The sequence below is a fragment of the Prinia subflava genome, chromosome 3 (assembly GCF_021018805.1).
Source record: "Prinia subflava isolate CZ2003 ecotype Zambia chromosome 3, Cam_Psub_1.2, whole genome shotgun sequence".
In the NCBI taxonomy this organism is placed as follows: Eukaryota; Metazoa; Chordata; class Aves; order Passeriformes; family Cisticolidae; genus Prinia; species Prinia subflava.
The window spans coordinates 42,871,966-42,889,697 of record NC_086249.1 but is presented as its reverse complement, the minus strand read 5'-3'; the positions used below and the strand labels follow the sequence as shown (position 1 = coordinate 42,889,697).

General features: G+C 36.7%; 1 protein-coding gene across 3 annotated transcripts in view; it reads right to left on the bottom strand.

The window, feature by feature from the left end:
• The window catches only part of COG6 (component of oligomeric golgi complex 6), a 54,006-nt gene that overhangs the window by 22,924 nt on the left and 13,350 nt on the right, over nt 1-17,732 (bottom strand). For all 3 annotated transcript variants that reach the window (XM_063392002.1, XM_063392001.1, XM_063392003.1), the window contains exons 5-11: nt 15,736-15,847; nt 13,258-13,340; nt 12,966-13,036; nt 11,724-11,817; nt 6,937-7,065; nt 6,737-6,828; nt 2,380-2,444 (exon numbers count right to left, since the gene is read on the bottom strand). In XM_063392002.1, coding sequence (XP_063248072.1) covers nt 2,380-2,444; nt 6,737-6,828; nt 6,937-7,065; nt 11,724-11,817; nt 12,966-13,036; nt 13,258-13,340; nt 15,736-15,847 — 646 coding nt within the window. The remainder of the gene's footprint in view (nt 1-2,379; nt 2,445-6,736; nt 6,829-6,936; nt 7,066-11,723; nt 11,818-12,965; nt 13,037-13,257; nt 13,341-15,735; nt 15,848-17,732) is intronic.

Here is a 17,732-nt window from a genome sequence, read left to right as displayed (position 1 = left end):
TACTCCTGCATATCCTGTTGTTAGCTGAACATAAAAGACTACCTGCAGTCCACACAGGGTATCAAAGACATGTTGTTTTGAACTCATCTTAAATGTTACAGAAAAGATGAGGAGTTTAATTTAAATGATTTTTAGGATTCTCCTAGCTCCATCTCAAATGAGAGGCCTGTGGTAAGATCTACCACTAGGGAGTATTCAAGAGTCACTTAAATGCCTAAAACACAAACCAGCTCTCAGTAAAAAATGTGGGCAATTTAGACTGCATGTAAGCACAACCCTTCTACAATGTACTGTACAAAAGACTTCTCCAAACTGAATCTGTTACTGTTGTTCCTCTGAACATGGTGGCTTGCAATTATCTAATTACTTATCCTGCATTGTATGAAGGCACCCTGCTTGGGAGTTTCTCAGGGGGGATTTTTTTCTACCTTTTTTTTTCTTTCCCCTGGGGAAAACAACTGCTTCATACTTTTTACTGGAAAGTACAGACTGGCAGTGAATTAATATAAGTTGGATTTTATTAAAATACAGAATACAATGGGAAGTCTTTAATTATTCTTTTAAGATTTTTTTTAAAATTTTCACTAGCACAGTACTAACAACAATATCTCAGGGGAAATTTCTAAATAGACTAGCAGCATGTAAGTGTAAAGAGTTTGGCAATCAAAATGAAGGATATTCTGTACTTAATTATAAAAATCACAAGCACTCAGATCAAGACCAAAACTTCCTCTGACTTACACAGGAGTTTGATTTTATTCCTAATCACTTTGTTGGAATGCACAGAACTCTGAACTCAAACATCAGCATTCAGTACTAACAGAACTGATTCAATTGTACAGAAAGTTTCGAAATATCTCTAAAAACAAAAGCCTGTGGTGATTGTGTGTCTATTAGGATCGGTGTCTTCCAACAGATCAAAAACTAAAAGGTTGTGTGGGATGATTGTAATTCTGTGGCAACAGGCACAAAACTGAAATACAAGAGATTCTGTCTGAACATCAGAGAACACTTTTTTTTTTTACTGTGCAGGTGGCTGAGCACTGGTATACATTGCCCAGAGAGGCTGTGAAGCCTCCATCCTTCAAAGTATTTAAAAGTCATTGTGGGCAGCCAGCTCTAGGTGGCCCAGCCTGAGTTGGAAGTTTGGACCAAGCGACCTCTAGATGCCCTTGCTAACCTCAATTCTTCTGTAATTCTGTGACTTTCTAAATGGCACTTTTTGAATTTTACCTGTCTCCAGACCATATCTTTTTCTTATCAGAAACTTATGTACAGTATCCAGAAACTAGCTGTTCACATCTGAGACTAAGTATTTGTCAACTGGATATGATTGTTATAGCTACAGAATCCTAAGACAAATTTATTATAATCATATTTAGGCACAGCAGATTTTACTTTAAAAACACCTGGATTAATACACTGCACGGTCAGGCAATAATTGGTATTCAGCTTCATCACCTTGATTACTTCAGTACTTATGTGCAGCACATCCAATAGACAAGTCAGTCATTTGATGGATCATCATTAAAGATTTCTATCAAATGCATCCCTTAAACTTACTAAGGCTGAAAAAAAGCCTTGTAGCATGAAAACAAGACAAGTATAGAAAGATGTGACAAATGAAAAAAACTGAAGAAGCATAAAGATGGTAATCAACAAACAATTTTTCATGCTGTCTTTAAATACAAGAGCTGGAGTTATTAAACAAAACAAACCCAAAAAACCCAAAACACCAAAACAAACAAACAAAAAACCCCACAAACCACAAAAGAAACTGGCTTTTCACACAACAGAGTTGAAATGTTCGTTTCTCTCTTGAAGAATATGTTGTGAATATCAACATTTTACATCAATTTGACATGTTCATGCAAGAAGACATCTACTGAGATCTGTTATATACGAAGAAGTTATGGCTCAGTAAGTTCTTAGTATAGTCACAAACAAGTAAAGAAACTGTCCTGTGGAAGTATGACACAACTGCATAACCTGTACACTCTTCCCTAAGCATAATGATTGCTATGAAAAACAGGTTAGTAGCTTACACTGACTTTTCATTTGACACAATACAGCTATTCCCATACACTAATCACGAAGCTGTATTTTTGTACATCAGCACTCCTCAACATAGGAAAAATAAACCAAAATCAAGGCTCAAATTTAGCATCCTAGTACCTCCCACTATATGACTATTATAAACCACACATCTATGAACAAAGGAATCTTTAATTTGAGAAAAAAAACCCTTCAGAAGTTGAAAATCCTAATGCTTAACCAAGGGCAATGAAAATACACTGAAAAGATGGGAGCACAAGTTCGGGAAAAACACGACAGAACAGTTTTTGTATTTAGAGTGCTAATGAAAACAAAATACTTCACCTTCAGAGGCCTGCAGACACCTTCTGTGATGTGCCCAACTACTTCTTGAATATTTTCTTCCACACCTATAGGTAATGAAAACACATGCTAAGATTATGCAAATGTAATTCTCTTTCCTTCAAGACTATAAAACAAATAAACAAATGTAGGAGGTACTCCTCCATAAAAAGCAGTATGAACTGTGTGTTCTTTTCTCCACATGAGTAGTTCACACCTCCACTGCACTTCCTATCTAGCCATTAAGAAATAGCTGCATGGCAAAACAGTCCCAGAGTCGTCACCTTTTGCTAGGCAATTGCTTCCTAGAGCAACACAGTGCGTGGGGATTTGAGGCAGAAGCAGCAAGGGGGAGAATAAATGATTTAGCAAGAAGCTGTCTCAGTAAAGCTCAATATTAGCACTTCCTGAAATTGAACAGAAAAACACCCCAAAACCACCCAGGCCAGTGAGACACTCAAGGAGCAGCAGTACACCCCACTTTGAAAGGCCTGACTGGCAAACACACGTGTCTGTCAGCGCTGGTTACTGACGAGCTGGTGGCATTGTTACAAATGAAGTGACATGTGTACCTCCACGCTACTGCGTGCTGCAGCGCTGGCAAATGCTTCCTCCCCAGCAGCAATTGAAACTCATCCTTCACAGAACGATGTACAAAAGAGAATATTGCCCTATCTTATCACGAAACACAAATGAATTGTTGCATGGCAACCAGTGCTGTCATAAATCAATCAAACTGAAAGCAACAGATCTTCAAGCTCTCACTTCAGTAACAACTCGGAACAGATTTATGGAGAAAGCAATACTTTAATTCTAATTTAAAACTTGTCAACAGGAGTTCATCTTCAGATGGGACCCATGCAATGAAAGTAAACAAACTGACTGTGACATGTGACAGAAATCAGGTGACCTGAAGCTATATTTTGCTTATTTCAGACTAAGACAGATTACCTCAGAGAGTAAAAATAATAAAAGATCAGAGATCTGTGCCAATGCCTTTTTACACCTAGTTACATGAAAAGCCATATAAGCAGTAACAACTGAATTCAGTGTGGTGGCTGTAAGAATTTCAACATACTGAATTGGTAAGGTAATAAAATTATGCTTATATACTTGAGTATTGATATCAAGGCAAAAAGCAAGATTTCAAACCACAGCATGCATGCTCTCTTACGTAAGGGCTAGCTCCCAGATAGACCTCAGCAATTAACACATTTTTTAGTATGAACAGTCACACTTGTACTGTTCATCAATGTAACAAGTACCTAGCACATATTTGCAATAGTGTATCTAGACCAGATTGACTTAAAAACAAGTTGTTTGGTATGAAAATTTTAGCTCAAAAATATAGAAGTTTGAATACGAAAGGATATGGAATAAAAATTTTGCAATACCACATGCTTGTGCCTTCGCATGTATTTTCATGTCCAATTAGAATATCTGGATTCCAAAAGCAGTGAAACCTTCCAGCAGAATGGGTTATGTAAGAGGTGCAAGTTTGACATAAAAGAATTACAGAATAAACAATTCTCAGAGGTCCAAAATAACTTTTAGATACAGTTCATAACTGAAGATACGCTTCCAACTCCTTGCCACACCATATATAACTTTTCTCTGTGTATCCTTCTTTTAAAGGAGAGATCTTTTCTTGGACTTTGTTTAGCTTCTGTTCTCCATCTGGGTTCCTGTAACTCCACAAAAAATGGGTTTCTACTGCATCTCTTAAAATGCCTGCAATTCTCCATTCCTTTCAATAGAAGATTTCTGTATGACTGGGAGGGTCCTGCTAGAAGAATACTTAAACTCTGAAGAGGAAAATCAGACCCTTTATGCTTGTCCAGAAAAAGAATTAAACTCTTCTGAATGTGTTTCCAGCACTTAAAATTTTAACAGCATTTTTGGTCGGAGTAACTTGAAACAGTTAATTTTTACAAGCTTAACATTTAAAAACTTTTAAAAGCCATCCTTGCATGCTCTGCTTATGGGGTACATAATTTGGTCACTTTAAACTAAAAACTGGGGCAGAAACAATTCTCAAAAAAGAAAAGTGTTACACATACAATTTTTCATCCAGTGGGACCAAATCCACCTGTATTGCACCAACGGGTATTCATGTGGCTTTTTCTTTTGCTGTTGTTTTTTGAGAAGGGACATTTTTGTATAGCTGTGATTTACCACACTCACCACAGTCCTGAAATTACATAAAGCTTATAGCAGAATGAAACAGAAATCTGAACTCAGTACAGAGACACCTGAATGAAAATAATAGAAGTGGTTCCATCTGCAAAAAACTGCTCAAGTTGAAATTGAAGTGAAAACATCTGACTGACCTAACTTCAGACCACCAGGTAGGTGTTTTATCTGCAGCAGTTGCTTGGGCTCCCTCTATGGGAGAATGGGAAAAAAAAAAAAAAATCCAAGTCTCTGATGAAAGTCTCCAGAAATGCTTACACTAGATCTCAAATTTTGTTAGGAAGAACTACACTTTGAAGGTGCAAATCTCTGTCCTTATCTCTAACTGCAAATAAACAAGATGTCCGCTTGTAAAATGGCTGCATGAAATTAACTCAATTTTTACTGTAGCCTGCACGACCAGACACCTAAAGATTGCACAACAGTACAGAAAATTCAGCTTGAGTTTTTCAGTACCATAGATGCTGTCCTCACTACCAGTTCAGGACCTGTATTTAAAAAGAACATAATCTCAGGGTACTTTGGGGTTGCACTGCCTGTAAGTGTTTCTTTTTAAATCCAGTGGTATCCTATTAAGTACGGTTTTGTCTTACAGACCTTATCATCAAAAAAATCTCCCCAAAGACACAGAGGAATAGTTACAGACAGCACCTTCCAAGCTCCCAGTTTGTTGCCCCCAGTATGAAAGTAAGACATCCTCTTTACATTTCTTGAAAACTGTACAACAGCAACAGCAGACCCACTCCTAGAGAGCTTAGAAAAACATATTTTTCCTTCAGACTGAAATACTGAATCTCTTGTTTATACCAGTCTCTCCTGAAAAAGCTTTTGGCCTGGTAATTTTTTGTTGAAAATTTCTCCCCCAAATATTTATATTCTCTATATTATCAAGTGTCTTGCTCTGTGGCCGAAATGCTCTAAATACATCTCGTTTCATGGTCATATAATCTCAGCCCAACATCCTGTCAGAAGGCCAAAGAACTTCATAGTTAAGCAAAGCACTACACAAAGAAGTGGGAGAATTCCAGAACAAAGTGCAGCAGCAGAAGTCCAGCCCACAGCAGAACCAGACACATTTACATGCTCCATGGGCCCAGCTTTTTCTGAAGGGCTCCCCAGCTATAGCAGAAGCATCAGTCAGTCATCTCCAAAGAAATGCTGTGTCTTTTTTTCTATCATAAAACCATCATGAGGCCTGCTTTCCTGTCTCCCTGAAATACTGTCAGCAAACAGTGTTAAATTCACTGCTATAGTACACTGTACTTAAAAAACAGCATTCCTCCAGTTTGACTTACAACAGTTCCTAAACAGCCTCCTTTACACGTATCATTAATTAAGAACGCCAATTAATACTTACAGCAGTAAGGAAAATCAGAATACATATACACTTTAAAACCCAGAGTAGGACTGAGACATACAATCTAAAGAACTCACCAGATACAGATCAAATGTAAGTTCTTACAATGACTATGTTACAACTGAGTACTCATGCTCAATTTATAAAAAGTATCTTTCTCTGAAACTACAGAGGCAAATCATACTAAAGGTTCTACAGGACAAGTCTTTAAAGTATAGGTTCAATCTACTGAAAACAACACAAAGGTGCTGAAGACTAAGCATGAGAATCTGCAGTTCTAAAATGAAGGGGAATTTTGATATTAAAAAGCTTCACGTATCTGTGAGTGGCCTACTTCAATCTCTATCAACCTGGAATGATGTTAAATGACAGATGAAAACTCCATTTTCCTTGTAGCACAGAATGAAGAGACTTACAGAAAAAATGAATTACATTTTTAAAAATTTACTAAACAAAAGAGCAAAGGCATAATCAAAATCCTCAACATAATATGCAATATTTTCAAGAAGATGTATTCATATACATCACAAACAACTTCTGAACTCTCAACTACGCTCTAAAATGTCCCTTTGTAAATATAATATAAACCTCAGTACAGTAAAATAAAATGAGTGCATTTGGAAATACTCTTCTTCTGTTATGGACCACCGTCTTTTGGCAGAGTGCAACCACCAGCCATTCCGAGATTATTTTTAGGAAAATTTAAACTCAGACTTCTAACTGAAGCCCAGCCTAAGAAATTAACCACATTTTCTTACTTATCATATACTTATGATCACTTCACAATTTATGTTTTAAAACCAGTACTACCTTGAATAGTCACAAGCTTTAACATAGCTTCTAAGTGTTCTTTTTCAGAAGCTGTAGCTTGATGCAACCAGGCCAGCATGTCTCCTACATACCTACACAAAGAGAAATTCCTATGTAAATTAGTGGTTTATGGTGTCAGAAGTCCAAATTTCAACAACAACAAAAAGATTATTTCATAAACATTCTTGTTAGTACTGTACCTCAGAGGATCATGAGAGTGCATTTCAATAGGGCGGGGAGTACCTCCCAGACCTCCTCTAGTAAGGGCATCTATAAAGCCACGGACCACAGCACTCCTCCGAGCTGTTCCAAACTCATCCAACGTGTATCTGTTATTGAAACATGAAAACAGGGTAAAAAAACCCAGTCAGCCTGATCACAGTTGATTAGCTCAGCCTCACAGCTAATACAAACAAACATTTTTATAGTTCTAGAAATCTTGTATCAATGCTTCAACTGTAAAGCATTCAAAACCACCTGAAGGTGTCAGAATTTCTATCATCTTGCTCTGCCTATGGTACACCTGACAAATAGGAGAAAAGAAGAATTTGCCCTCATTTCATGTTGTCACCAGCCTGCCTGCTCTACTGCTCTAGAGCAAATATATAGGATAAGACTTCTGATATTGCAGACAGGTGCTGCAATATATAGTCTTATATATATATATATACACACACACATTGTCCTTCTCTTCTTTCTTGGTTGGATAGCTCTTCGTTTCCAGGCTAAATTAATTACCAAATTACCTGTCAGAGTACTATTTGTTGGGTTTTTCTACTGAATTTGAACAGTTTTTCTAGTGTGCCTCCTCTGACACCATTGCAAAATAGACTGAAAGAAGTACTTGGCACTGTGTCTCCTACACAGGAGCATTGGCTGTAGTCTTGCCAGGATCAGGCTACTGCTACAGAAAAAAGAAAAGGGGGCAAGGAAAGAAAATGAAGTGACTGCTTCTGTAGTTTCCTGGAGGACATCAGGCACAGCATGGCCAGCTGGGCAAGGGAGGGGATTCTCCCACTCTGCTCTGCACTGGGGTGGCCTCACCTCGAGTGCTGGGGGCAGTTCTGGGTGCCACAATATAAACAAGACATTGAGCTGTTAGAGATTGTCCAAAGGAGGACCACAAGGATGGTGAAGGGCTTTGAGGAGAAGCCACATGAGGAGTGGCTGAGGTCACTTGGTCTGTTCAGCCTGGAGAAGGGGAGACTGAGGGGAGACCTCACTGCAGTTACAGCTTGCTCATGATGGGGAGAGAAGCAGCAGACACTGATCTCTTCTCTTTGGTGACCAGTGACAGGACCTGAGGGAATGGCCTGAAGTTGTGTCAGGGGAGGTTTAGGTTGGATATTAAAAATAAGTTCTTCACCCAGAGTGTGGGTGAGCAGTGGAAGAGGCTGCCCAGGGCAGTGGTCACAGCACCAGCCTGACAGAGTTGAGGAAGAATTTGGACCTTGCTCTCAGGCACTATGGTGTAACTCATAGGGATGGTGCTTTGTAGGGCCAGGAGCTGGACTTCATGACCCCTGTGGGTCTCTTCCAACTCAGCATATTCTGTGATTTTCTTGACTCCTTTGAACAGATACTAAACAGAACTTCTCCTTGACTCTCCCATTCCCTTACCTCACAGAAATAAATGAAAACCGAGCTTTTCAATTTTTGTACGCATAAGCATCTTTGACAGGTTTGGGACTCCTGTTTGCATATGGTCCAGCTGAATGACAGAAGCAGCAATTTATTGCACTGCAACACAGGGCTTCTTCCTTCTAGGCTACCACATGACTAGTAGGAACAGACTTATATCTGATAGCTGTTCACTGATTTTAATCAAAGCAATCTTAGCTAGATATTTAATGGATTTAATGGAACAATTACAGCCCAGAATGCATTATCTCAAATGGCTTGCTGGTGGTAGAGGAGGTGCCAGTAACTTACAGGTGGCTTATTTCTAGAGCAGGCTACCTTTCTTTCTGAAGCATGAAAGCAAGTGAAGGATGGGAAATGAGCACTGGTAACATCCCAGTTATTTTTGCAAGCCACAGAACACTTCCATTTTTTTTTTAACCAAATTAAGCATTTTGAACAACACACAAACTACAAAGGAAAGAAATACACATTACAGTTTCTATTTCACATGTAACTGAAAATTGCAAATGAGTGAGCATGGTGTCACCAATAACACCAAGCAGAAGCGTATATATAAAATTACATTAATAAAAAGAGTGTTCTTCACTGACTTCCTTAAGTCTGCATTTAGTAAGTACTGGATTCACATTTAATAGAGGTGGAGAACAAAATTTAAAAGAAAATACTATATGGTTTCAGAAATTCTTGGCATTGAGTTCAATTAGATTTCTACTCTGCTATAAAAAGTCAGAGGGAACCTTCAGTTTTGTTCATTTTAATCCTAATTATTATTTGAAAGAGGTGGGGAAGAGCACCCTGAAGAATCTGGAAATTTCTGTTGAAGTGTTTTTCTTTATACACTGTACTTGTTAAGTCGGAGAGTAAATATCTGTAATAGATAAAAGTCTAACAAAAAAATTCTAATAAATTACTCTTGACAAAAACAATGCTATTAAAAGTGGAAGAGATCTAGGATCTGACAACTGCCCACTGTCTAAAAGGTGCAGTATTGGAGTGAAAAATCCCAAGTGTCTATAGAAACCAGTTAGCTTTTTTTTTTCCTCTCCAATAAACAGCTACACAATAGATCATTAAATAAACAGCAGTGAAACAGATCTTGTGATCATTATTAGTTTTGAGAACAGCATTAAATAATGATAATTTTGTTTTAAAAAGGAAACTACAGATTTTCCTTTTGCTCTCAGTAGTACAGGGTATAACCATTACAAAATCCCGCATCTTAGAAATTCAGCAATAACTACTATTTACACTAGAACACAGTATTTACTACTATGTTATTACACATACTCATGTCTGGAGAAGAAAACAACATTTGGATTTTTTTCAACGCAGCTTGAATGTTTAAAATATACAGTAATGATCACTGGGGAAAGAGGAAGAAAAAAAACCTGTAAACCTGAGTGGATGATAGAAGAGGAACACTGCTTTCAGCTATGTCTCCATGCATTTTCTAGGAAACAGTTCTCAATTTTTCTGTTAGAGCCAGGAAGTAAAAACCAATCTGAAATGTTTATTTTACTTCCTTACTGACTGTAGTTCTAAAAAGGCCATCCATAGTGCAATCCTTCTGACACTTGTAGTTAACAAGACATGAGTCAAATAAGGAAACAAGAATTTGTAGATTTGTTTCTAAACTCCTGCCCTTCTCCATCTTATTCACTTTCACCCAATTGAATCACAATCCTTATCAGATGCAAGGGCAGTGATTTGGAGGGAAAGTGTTTAGTGCACACAGCAGTGATAATATACATAAAACAATTTAAAATTATTTTATTCTGTGACTTAACTTCCACACTATGAGCTCAGCAATTTGTTACTTAAAGGTATAAAAAAAATTTTGGAAGTGAATAAATTAAATCTTGAGATTTAAAATGTAAAGACTCAGTACTGCAATTTTGATAATATGCTGCAGCAAGTAATTAAGCTTGATAATCTATGATGAGAGACACGTGGCTGCATCATTCACAGTAACGTTTATTTTTGCCCTTTTGGCAGAGGAAAGGTCTTACCTATCAATTTCTATCTTTGTTAATACTATTACTGTTGTTTGTGACAGAAGTGTCAGAAAAAAAAAATTCTGTTTTGCAGATTCATTTTAAACTGGCCAGAAGTGGATTTATATACAAGATAGGGTTTTCTTTCCTTGAACCAAGAAAGCAAAATGATGATTTTATGAAGTTTCAAAGTATCATAATTCAACAAAGTATTTATTACAGAAAATAAAACTGTATCTAAAAAGAATCCTATAAAATGTTGTGAACAGTGTAGTGAGTGATCTTTTGCAGCTGTAAAAGAGGGTGTAGAGGAGAGAAGGACTGCATTTCCCAGCTATGGTCCGAAGGACTGCAACAACACCACATCCAACAGCCAGGGAGGTCAAGTGACACCACCTCTCCCTCACATTAACCAGCAGAGCTGACTGAACATGTCCTGACCTGAGCTTTCTCTCACACTGAGAGCATTTTTCAGGTCCACATGCCCTATGCATTTTTCCTGTGGAGGGCTCCATGGAGCTTTACAGCATCATGTACCTACACCTTCGCACTGTCACTCTCAAAAGACAAGGGCAGCCTTTGAAAGGCTGCCAGATACTCTGCTGTCCTGGATACCTATGGCTGAAATTAATTTTCAATGGTTGTAAAATGTGAGCAATGCATTAAGAAAAAAAGAAGCCCAATGAAAACCCAAATACCAAAGAAGTGTAAATAACCTCTTCAAGGATAGTCACCCCAATAAACAGTTCTTACAGTGCCACCTGGTGGTTCACTCTCCTAAGTACCATTTCATTTACTTCAACACTGGCAAATTTGGAATGAGAACAGCAGTGTTTTACACAGATATAGATACATAAACACCTCTACACTTTAGAGGTCTATATGTAGAATTTGTTAATAGATTACTGTATAACTCATAATGGAAGACATTCTTACTACCACAGGCACTTCAGTAAAAGCTAATTAGCCTTTACCAATTTTTTATTTCGGGGATTTAAATGATACAATCACATGTTCTGAACATGACTTTTTTACTTCAGAAAAATCCTAGAATGAGAGCACAGAAATTCACAATTCATTTAAATTAAAACAGTCTGACATTTTAATTAGAAACTTTTAAGTTAGAAAAAGTCCAATGACATTTCCTGTATCATAATTACATCAAAAAGACTTCTGAAATTTAAAGCAGTTGAAATATGATTTTTTATAACTTAAGTTTCTGGGTTGTTTTGAATTTGGCACAGGACCAAAGTGCCACCAGCCTTGGCACTGTAATTCATGCCCATCTTGAAGTTTTATAAGCTCAAAATACTAGCTTCTGCTAGAGATAATAGCAAACATTTACTTACTTGTACAGGACAGGTCTGTCTTGTAAGGCTTCCATGGCTTGAGCGAGAACTGGAGAAATGTCACATGATTCTTGTGTCAATGTCCTGCATTCATCTATAAAATACCAACACAAAGCACACTCTTTACACTGTAATTCATTTTATACAAGCTGTCAAACAAGAAAAAGAGTTAACAACTCAAAGGCTTTTAATTTTGAAGACTTCAGATTATGCTGGGCTAGTTAGTATTAATACAATTAAATTCCCCTGCAAGCAGTACTGTAAAATACATGTCCATCACAAATTTCAATAAGATAAATGATTAAAGGAAGCTTACTATTTGTTCATGCCCACATACATATGTTGACTCATTCAACCTCCAGAATTTTATTGGGCTCCTTTGTAATTGTTTACCAAATTTCAGGCAAACTATTAAGACAAAATGGAGCAAGTAGCTAAGAAGCTGTTTGTTTTGTCATTTGATTCCATTATTTTTTTTCTTTCATCAAAATAACTATATAATCTTGTATATTCCAGGCAGGAATGTGGAAATCATATAAACTAAATCAAACATTGGCAGAAAAATTATGACTTTTCGTAAGGATGAAACCACAACTATTATCTGAGGTTTCAGCATCCAGTAAAGAACAGCTAATGAATATAAAAATCACATTGCACCATTTTTCCCCCCATGAATCTTACTGTCAGTGAGAGTCTCTTGCTTCAGAGAAGAGGCAAGTAATAAAAAAGCCACTATGGTTGACTCTATCAAGGTGTTACATTTAACATGGATGGCTACAACCAGAGTATATATTACAAAAAAACCCTTACTATCATTCAGAAGAATATCCTGACAAAAGGAGGTGTCTTTTTTTTTTTTCTTTTCTAAAAGTAATCTACCACTTTTTCCACTAAACTAGATCTTACTACCAAATCATTAAAACCAACAGCTTCTCTCTAACTTCCAAGGAAATAAAATTCAATACAATTAAAAATTTCTTTGGACTACCAAACTGTAGTAGTTGCTCTTTGTGGAAAACCGTCTACTAAAAACACAAATGAATAATCCGCTTTTATAATAATGAAATTGGCCCAAAAACCGAGAGAATTGCCAATTAACTGTTTGCTTCAAAACACATCCTTCCCTAAGAAGGAAACCAAAATGTTAATACATGTTGGAAAAGGTTTGTGCTAAGTTCAATCCACATGAAGGAATTAAAGGGATCATCATAATAATATTCATAAAAACATTCATAGTCCTACTTTGAGTCCATCTGTAAAGTCGTTCATAAGATGTCTCTTGCAGTAAAGCCATCTGTTCCATAATTTCCAAGCTACAAGACAAATAAAAAGTTTATTTGAAAATACTATTTTAGGCAGTACTAGCAAAAGCATGTGCAAGTCAAATTAAACATTCCAAATATTTTTTTTGTGTGTGAAATATTCTATATATTTCTGTATATATTCTGTCATATGAAGCAAAGAATGAGACCTTGCTTTAACTTCTGCCTTTAACTGTAAATGGTTCTCTTGCACTCATTTAAGTAGGACTCACCCTGCCCTTTGCTGATTTGTTCGGAGGAGAATCTTGACATCATCATGGATTTGTTTTACTCGTCCCAAAGCCTTAAAAAAATCCTAAATCAATTTAAAAACAAAATACAAACAGTACGTAAAAGCAGGAATTTCTATTCAAATCTCTAGCACTCTATACTTCCTCTTTCAATTCCTTTTCTAAGTTACTTGCAGGTCTGTGTTCCAAATGCTGCTTTTAAAATTCACCCTGCCTCTGCCATTTACCTTTCATTCCATCTCAAGAGCCTTAGGATTTTTTAGTTTCCCATTGCATCGAACTTTTCTTCCACAAAACAAAACAAAACAAACAAAACAAACCAAAACAAACCAAAACAAACCAAAACAAACCAAAACAAACCAAAACAAACCAAAACAAACCAAAACAAACCAAAACAAACCAAAACAAACCAAAACAAACCAAAACAAACCAAACCAAAACAAACCAAAACAAACCAAACCAAACCAAAACAAACCAAACCAAACCAAAACAAACCAAAACAAACCAAAACAAGCCAAAACAAGCCAAAACAAACCAAAACAAACCAAAACAAACCAAAACAAACCAAAACAAACCAAAACAAACCAAAACAAACCAAAACAAACCAACACAAAACAACACAAAACAACACAAAACAACACAACAACCCACCACCACCCAAAACAAAAAACCAACAACAAAAAAGCCCTACAGATGTGTTTTTAACCTGTCTTGTGAAGTATGTGTTTCACATCCATTAGGTAACTCTATGGAGATTTTAAGGACACTGCTATGCATTACATTACTGTCTCCATTGCCCTTAGCATCTAAGGAGCAAAATGACACATTGTAAAGGACAATGATTACAGGTTGATATTTTTTGTATTCATAAAATGGGGTAACTATTTATTTTAAAAAAATTTTAAAACCCATTTGCAATAGACTAGACTAAGGTTTTCCAGAATAAGCTTTCTCTGTGGAGTAACTCAACCACAGCAATGGAAAAAAAAAAAAAACCAACAACCCTCAAACCCTTCAAGACAAGGACATATGGCTGAAAAGGTTACTTTGTTAGTTTCAGAATGTAAATGGAAAGCCAGTAACACTTTCAAACCTGCCTTCCTATGGAGACATATTTCAAATGCCTTGGAGGAGACCAGCTGTTTCAGATACAACTGTTTGTTGTATCTTTGTGATTTGAACACAGTTTGCTCAGAAAAGTAGAGCTCCATTCTGGTTCAAGTCTCATAAAAATAGACATATTCTAAGTAAAACAGGCCAGCAATTCAACCTACTGTCTTGCATCAGTTGTGTTAAAGACCACGTCTATAAAAACCCAAAGCACTCTCCCTTCAGGAAAAAAGAAAACTTCCATACCAGAAGTCTGACTAAAAAGTGCTTTAAGCACACTGGTTGACCCTGTCACAAGGCAAACACACACACATGAGGCTACTGAAGTCTGCCAACTAAAGCAGAACAGCTGTTCTATCTCAGTTACTTCTGCACATTTTTTAGACTAAATATCAAAAAGACCAGCCCTCGCTGGCTGCAAACCAATCATGCAGTAACTGGCACAGCGTTGCTGTCATTGTTCCCTGCAATAGGCACTTTCCAGAAACCTGAATGTTCTTTCATGGCAATAGTGGCACAAAAGCATACAGCAATTACTCAACTGCACAATTATTTAGCACATTCCATTCATGCTTTCATTAGCACTATTTATGGTTATTAGTTCCATGTTTTTAATAGTGCTTTAACTGCGAACAGGATGCCTGTGAAAATGATATAAATCTGGATTACCTGCTGAGACACTATGTGAAGCTTTCCATGCAACTACAATAATAAAAAAGCGTGTTCAGTATACTCCATGCTTCCATTATTCAGTTTGCTTTTACTGTAGAACAAATTTCCTTTTACTGTGTCTTCTTATTCAAACCATAACATATTCCAAAATTTGTTTTGGAAGGTGGTTGAAGTGAATCAGCACCCAGTATCTTTAGCAACCAAATAACACTGAGGGGAAGCCTCAGCTTACACTGTCTCAAGCCACTGAATACCTATATACATGAATATGCAAAATGTACACACACATGCACAGTGGCAGTACTAGAGAACTGCAATCTTCTCATTTGCTTTGAGTGTCATGAAGTTTTAAAATGTTTTCACTGAAATTTCAGACTTCGTAAAGGTCTTTTTGAAGTGTAGAACCATATGAGAACTCCTTTGCCTCAAGCTGAATACGTGAGAGCTCATTTGCCTCAAACTCGTTACATCATTACACAAACTAGAATTTAATGTTGATTTACTGTCTCTTTACTTGAATCTTTCATCACACATTTCAAACTCATCAGAAATGCACCATTCTGTTAAAAGGTACATTCCTCTGTAAAAAATTGCAAACTGAAAATAATATCTCGTGTACAATTCAGTTAAGGCATTGCTACATTTTCGTTCAGGAGATTTTAATGTTCATTGAGCTACCTCAGTAATTGGCTCATCTTTCGTGCCTCGAAGCAGATTCATTTCATCCGGTGTCAGCTGGAATTTTGCTATGAATGCGTCTGCAACTTGTGCTTTCATTTCTAATCTCTGACTGTAATAAAACAAAGTGAAGAGAATATGAGCTTTTTATGCTTATCTCAAAGATTCATTTCTCATATTCATACTTTTGGAAATACAACCAGCATCAGAAATAGGTATTATTAAATTATAATAGCAGATTCTTGTTATCTAATACTTGAGTTGTTTTTTCACATACAACTTTCTATTCTCTTACACAGATTATTCAGTAAAGACAATATAGAGGTATGTTATCACATTTGAAAATGACTAAGTTCTTTAAAATAATATTCCTCTAGCGTTTGTATCATAAGTTATCTAATCCAGATATTTTGTGCTTGCACAGTTGTAATGCTTGCAGTTATTTCTTTTCAAATTCACTAAGGAAAAGAAAAGCCTATAGCATCCAACATTACAAAATTAACCTTAGATTAATCTACTTTTCTGCAAACCAGATCCACTTCTTTGTAACACCATACAGTTGGGATATTGATTCACTAATGTCACAAGCAATCAAAATGCAATGGCTAACTCTCCTGTTCCTGAAATAAACCCAGCCAGGATGCAATGTGCAAACACCATTTCATGGGCAGCATTTTCCCACACCTTTTGTCACATGCCTTACAACCACAGAAGGACCCAAATGGAATGCACAGGGATTCCTGTAGCAACAGAAAATTTGCTTGAACTGTGGTTTGAGTAGTCCAGGAAATAACAACAACAAATAACAACTACTTTTTCAGGACATTGAGAAGGCACTAATTAGTTACTTGCACAAGAATAAATTCCTTTAAGGTCATTTAATCTTTCAGTGTGATATAATTACTACAAATAAATACACTGTTATTACAGGGTGGTAAGACAGGTAAGTGGACTTCTGTATACTGCATAATTACATTTGCTTGTAAGATCAAAGCTTGAAAAGTAAGCTTTCACTCATTTACCCCTTCTCTACCATCCAACTAGTGTCCGAACTTCATTCAGCTATGAAGTATGGAAAACTGGCTTCCCTGCTGTAGACATGGATGACTTTCCCATCCTGCAGTTCCACAAATTCTTTTAGAGATCAGATTAAATGTTTTGCAATTGTCACTGCTCTAGCACATTGAACAGTGAGAGGGGGAGTAATATAAAATCCCACAATACTTTGGTTTTCATAGATGTTACTTTAACAGTAACATCTATGAAAACCAAAGAGGAAAGCAAGCCAATACTTCTAAGTTACACAGAAGAGATCTAATCAAAAAGGAAAACCAAAAACTCATATGCTTTAATACCACATTTTGAATTGATAATTCAAGTTTCACTGGGGTCTTAGGCAAATATAATGATTTTATCTTTACACTGAGAGTTTTGTAATGCTTAAAATCAACCTACTTAATTTTCTCTAAGTAAACTCTACAATTACAAATTTTGGGTCTCCATGAAGCCAAATGTTTCTCAGGGAAGGAACAAGAGTGATGGAGGATGATTTTAGCAAACTATACAGGCAGATGCATCCATGAAAAATCCTGGCATTTTCCAACACAAGGAAGGGGAATGGAATAACACCACCTTGAACAAATTCAGTAAATTTTCAGCAGGAAGATTTACGTGGTGAAATCTGAAGAGAGCAAATCATGCTGTAAGAGGCAAAAGACAAGTGGTTTACAAAACATACCAGAAACAGACAAGAAGATACGAACAAAAGAGTACTTTTAAATCAATATTAGGCCTGGGAGAGATGTTCTGAGGATAACTGTAACATTCTCACAACCCAGATGAAAGATGGGGCAGGTCTGCTCTGCACTAACATACTCAATGCAGTGATGTGTAAGCCATGCAACTCAGACTGCCTCAGCCACCCCTGCTCATCCCTGCCCTGTACTGACCTTCCCACTGTGCCAGGACCATTGTTTACAGCATCATGTAGGGAATCA